The sequence below is a fragment of the Henckelia pumila genome, chromosome 1 (genome assembly GCF_033568475.1).
Source record: "Henckelia pumila isolate YLH828 chromosome 1, ASM3356847v2, whole genome shotgun sequence".
NCBI lineage: Eukaryota > Viridiplantae > Streptophyta > Magnoliopsida > Lamiales > Gesneriaceae > Henckelia > Henckelia pumila.
This window is the reverse complement of record NC_133120.1, coordinates 82,124,731-82,130,166: the sequence shown is the minus strand read 5'-3', so window position 1 is coordinate 82,130,166 and position 5,436 is coordinate 82,124,731. Positions and strand designations below refer to the sequence as shown.

General features: G+C 36.8%; 1 protein-coding gene across 1 annotated transcript; it reads left to right on the top strand.

The window, feature by feature from the left end:
* Positions 1-1,187, top strand: LOC140880743 (myb-related protein 330-like). The gene is made up of 3 exons (XM_073285449.1): positions 1-237; positions 333-462; positions 555-1,187. The coding sequence occupies exons 1-3, from the start codon at positions 105-107 to the stop codon at positions 1,033-1,035; spliced, it is 744 nt and encodes a 247-aa protein (XP_073141550.1). The 5' UTR covers positions 1-104; the 3' UTR covers positions 1,036-1,187.
* The last annotated feature ends 4,249 nt before the right edge of the window (positions 1,188-5,436 follow it).

Below are 5,436 nucleotides of genomic sequence, written 5' to 3'. Positions count from 1 at the left end.
TAGAAAGTAGAAGTGGAGCCAAGGGAATCAAATAAATTTTTAAGCTATATATATATAAACATAATTTGAAGATAGAAATTAAGGAGCTTGCAATTAAGCTAGAAATGGGTCGTTCCCCTTGCTGTGAAAAAAGTCACACCAACAAAGGTTCTTGGACTAAAGAAGAAGATCGACGACTTATCGCTTACATCCACGCTCATGGCGAAGGCTGCTGGCGATCCCTCCCCAAAGCAGCAGGTACAAGTTGTGGTTCAATCAAGATTTTATACAAGATATTGATTAATAATTATTTGATAGAAATTTTTGTTTGCTGTGTATATATATGTATATAGGATTGCTAAGGTGCGGGAAGAGTTGCAGATTGAGATGGATAAACTATCTGAGGCCTGATCTCAAAAGAGGAAACTTCACGCAACAAGAAGATGAAATCATCATCAAACTTCACAGTCTGCTGGGAAATAAGTATGTATATATATGTATGTCAATTTGTTTGTTTTGTTTCATCATCGACCCTTGTCGAAATTTACACATTGATTGATTATTCATTCTTATAGATGGTCTTCTATAGCGGGAAGGCTGCCCGGAAGAACGGACAACGAGATAAAGAATTACTGGAACACACACATCAAACGCAAGCTTATCAGCAGCGGCATCGACCCACAAACCCACCGGCCACTGAAGTCCTCCACCGCCGCCGCCGCCTCAAACGTCTGCTTGGACTTCAGAAACTCGAATGATCATCCCATTATAAGTCATAATCACAGGCAGCCGTTGACGCTGTCGGCTGATGATGATGATGATGATAAATGCAACAGCAGCACGACGGAGGAGTCCCAGCCGTCGTCGCAGCAGGAGGAGGCCGCCGCCGCCGCCGCCGCACAGGCTGTGCTGGACTTGGAGCTCTCCATAGGGTTAATTTATGCTTCGCGGCCCAAGTACGGTAACAGTGCTTCTTTCAACTCATCCTCAGCGGAGTCGAGGAATATTTTCTACGAGTTCTTACGTACGGACTCCGGTGGTGGCGACGCCGTGTGAAGCGGTGGCAGTTGGGATTTCACCAGTATCATGACTACTCATTCAGATATACTGATGACATTCTGATTTAATTTGTGGATTTTTAAGGTTTAGATATCAAACCTTATTTTCTGATTAATGTGACAGACAAAGTTACATCAATTTGTAACAAATGATTTTTTCCTTTCGGAATTCAAAATAACTCTGTTTTCTTTCACTTTTTTATTAGGAAAAATAGTTTTTAGTCTATTAATTTGTCCATTTTTTGTTTTGACTTTGGTCCAATTTCTGATGTGGCACCGAAAAATGCTGATATGACATCAAAAAATGATGACGTGAAGCTGCAACATCAGCAATGGGACTTAAATCACTGAAAATTAAAATTTAGTGTACCAAAACCAAAATTTGAAAAGTTAATGGACTAAACCAAAAAATTAACAAGTTAATGGAAAAAAAATAGTTCTCATTATTATTAATGTGTTCTTTTGGGTTCATTCATCTTCAAAAATGACTATTCAATGAGCTTCACCCATTCAATTCAAATCTCATGAACATGACATAACATCAAAATATTCACGAGTATCTGTAAAAAAAATCATTAGTTATACGCAATCAGTGTTCTAAAAAGCGGCGTCTAGGACGGGTTAGTTTATGCTACACCGGAAGTGTTTCTCCCCCTATTTCAATATCATTAGATCACGTGAGACCTATATATTTTTATGAAAATTGACATATGTCTTGATGATCCAATGGTTGATATTTGACCACATCATGGGGGGAGAAGTTGAAGCTTATGGGATTTATTATATTAATTGGTCGTCTAGACCGCCTACCGCCTAGATTAACGTATAATATTTTATATTTTTTCAATTTTAATTTTTTTTTAAAAAAATTATTTGATATATTTGTCCATCAATTTGTATCGGATGAAAACGAGAAATATGTCATGTATTTCGAGTTGAATTCGATAACGAGGAATTATTGAAGAAATATTAAGATGAACGAGAATAATTAGTTATTTAGAGTTGAAAAAACACCATTTAAGCAGGTGAATTAGATAAAGATGATTTATTGGATAAATATTAAGATGAATCGGAATAGAATAAAAAACCATAACCTCTAAAATAGCCAAAAAAACAAATATTAAAAACACAAGTAAAATCAAATATCTGCCACATGCTAGCTCCAACGTACTAGGATATTTTCAGAAAATTTCTTCATCTAAAAATAATTATATTTTTGATGGGTTATTACCCAATTTGACTTTCTCCCGGGCCCAAGCCCAATGACTCAATACATATGGGTCTCATATTACTCCGATATTTATTTGGACACTTCATCAAGGTCCATAAATACCTGATAGCCCATAAGACGCTCAAGCCCATGAAACTCTCTGACTATCTATAAATAGCTCAAGTTATTTCATTATTAAGGTACTCACTCTATAGTCACATGCTCTAGTTCTCTAGAACTTTTATTGTGCAAATACTGACTTGAGCGTCGGAGTGTCTTCATCGGGCAACCCCCGGCGCCACTCACTTTGCTTTGTGATGCAGGTGAAAACCCACGAATTCGTTCTCCAGAACCGTTCGAGTATTAATCCGGCTACCCGAATCTCCACAGATTACCCAGATTTTCTCCAATCGGGTAATATCAATTTTTTACTACATCAGCTTGGCGCCGTCTGTGGAAACTTGTTCACTGCATCATTGAGAATGCATACTCCATCACAAACAACTCAAGGAAATAATCGCAATGAAGACTCACCTCCAATATCCAAACCACCGCCTGTATTTAGTTTCACCCAAGAAACGTTGGCAGTCTTAATGGAAGGAACAGCTTCACGCGCAGCAACTGAAGCAGTCTCTCAGTTCGTGAAATCTCGTCAACGCCAGAGCATCGACAAGAGAGCGCATAAAATAGGGTCATCATCTTGTGACCCTGATAAAAAAGACCCAAAGAAAACTAAGTCTAAAGTTAATGACAAAGATCTTGAGGGGAACAAGAAAAATACTACTCATAAAGAGAGTGAAACAAGTTCTCACATAGCTCACGACGTCTCTGACGAAAACAATACCACTAATACAACCCGTGGGGAGGGATCTCACACATATGTAACTGGAGAGAATTTGTCAGCAATCTTGCCTGTACGTCGGAGCCCGTTCACTAACGTCATTCTATCTGAATCATTGCCTAAGGGAGTTAAAATCCCCAACCTACCTGAGTTCGATGGAACTGGTGATCCTCAAGATCATATTAACAAATTCTACGCAAAAGCATATTTGTATGACATCACAGATGCTGCTTATTGCAAGATATTCCGAACAACGTTATCATGGCGAGCTCTCACATGGTTCAATAAGCTGCCATCCGGATCTATTGCCAACTTGGAGCAACTTACCGAGTGCTTCATCCAACAATTCTCAATTAACAATAAATACCCAAAAACAACAGCGTATCGGTTTACAATCGTTCAGAAAGACGGAGAAATCTTAAGAAAATATGTTCAATGATTTACTCACGCAGTTCAAGAAGTCCTACACGTGAACCACAATTTGCTGGCTGGAATAATGCAGCAAAACTTTCTCCCTGGAAGGTTCAAAGAATCTATAGCAGAAAAATCCCCGAACACCTTGGAGGAGCTATTGTCTAGAGCCGAAAAATACATGCACATCGAGGAAACTGATGAGTTGCACTCCTCGCGAAAAGAAAAATGAGAAGAAAAAAATGATGAAATATAACGCAAGACGGAGAGTCATGCCAATCTACAGAAACTCTACACTCATAGGGCAAATAACTGCAAGCTAAAATAGATTGCTTGCTACCACTTTATTTGCCTTATGGATAAATTGTTTTCATTTATTTTATGTTTAATAATAAACTTATATTGATGTGTTTACTTTTCTATTTAATTATATAGGAAGGAATCCAACTTCGTCAACGAATGCTTAACTCATACGTCACGACCCATGCAATCAATAAGGCTACTCATCCATCAGAGGCTTGGCCAGCCCTGTAGGAATACCTAAGCCACGATGCTGTAAGAGGTCAAGACAACAAAAATACAGTCCCGGGATACCTCACCACCTAGCAAATAGAGTGGGTTCAGGACTTCCCCATGAGACAAAATCTTAGGAACTTGATCCACTCCTAAGTACTCCATGTTAAGCACTACGTTATTTCTCCTAGAGCACAACAAAAAGTCATAGCGACTATAAATAATTCAAAAAAGTCATAGACACTATAAATAATCCAAGAAGTCATATCGATTATAAATTTTTTTTTCAGAAAAAGTCATAGCGACTATAAATAATCCAAGAAGTCATAGCGACTATAAACAATTCAAAAAAGTCATAGCGACTAGAAATAATCCAAGAAGTCATAACGACTATAAAAAAATTTCAGAAAAAGTCATAGCGACTATAAATAATTCAAAAAGTCATAGTGACTATAAATAATTCATCAAGTCATAGCGACTATAAAAAATTTTAAACAAGTCATAGTGACTATAAATAATTCATCAAGTCATAGCGACTATAAAAAATTTTCAAAAAAAATCATAGCGACTATAAATAATTCAAAAAGTCATAGCGACTATAAAAAAATTTCAGAAGAAGTCATATCGACTATAAAAAATTTATCAAGTCATAATGACTGTCACAAAATTTATCACATCATGATAACCATAAAAAATTCACCAAGTCCTAAAGACTATACAGAATCATAGCTCCAAGGAGTTGCATCTAAAGCACCAACCTAAGAGGTTACGTGAAGTACACTAACTCAAAGGTTTCTATCGAAAATACTACTCCAAGGGATTGCAGAAAACGCATTCCTCAAGAGATTGCTTAGAAGACAAAAATCTCTCAGGCGTTCGGAAAAATTTTCGTCGAAAATATTATAGGCGGCGGCCCTAACGCATCAACCGAAACAACAGTTGCGGTCCAACGCCCATATGTGGGCAAAAGCGATTATAGTAACCCGTACACAATTTTAAATTAAATAAATATTAACCGTAATCAAGGGTTACTAAGTACACGATCAAGAGATTAAATAAGATTAAAAATAATTAAATTGTGTGTTAAAAATATGTATTAGTAAATATCGGGTGATAAACGATATTGAAATACATATGTAATTTTTATAGCACACTAAAATTGAAATAATTTAAATCAAGTCAAGATTTAATCTCGAAAGAATAAAAGAGTACACATATAAACACTTGTACACAATTCATTGAGATATTCACGTGAATATCTTGTCACATCACTATTCATCAGCTTTGTCTATGCTAGCAAATGGGCAGTGCCCATGTGCTTCATCCAACTGTCCATGTTTTTTTGGATTTAATTTGATCTCATTTCAAATTAATGAGATCAATTCAAATCCAAAAAAATATGGACCGTTGGATCCCCATTCGGG

Excerpts from the sequence above, each read along its gene's own strand:
- LOC140880743 (XM_073285449.1), top strand. The coding sequence starts at position 105 with ATGGGTCGTTCCCCTTGCTGTGAAAAAAGTCACACCAACAAAGGTTCT. Across the intron at positions 238-332 it reads ATCCCTCCCCAAAGCAGCAG|GATTGCTAAGGTGCGGGAAG; the intron begins GTACAAGTTGTG and ends ATATGTATATAG. Across the intron at positions 463-554 it reads CACAGTCTGCTGGGAAATAA|ATGGTCTTCTATAGCGGGAA; the intron begins GTATGTATATAT and ends TCATTCTTATAG.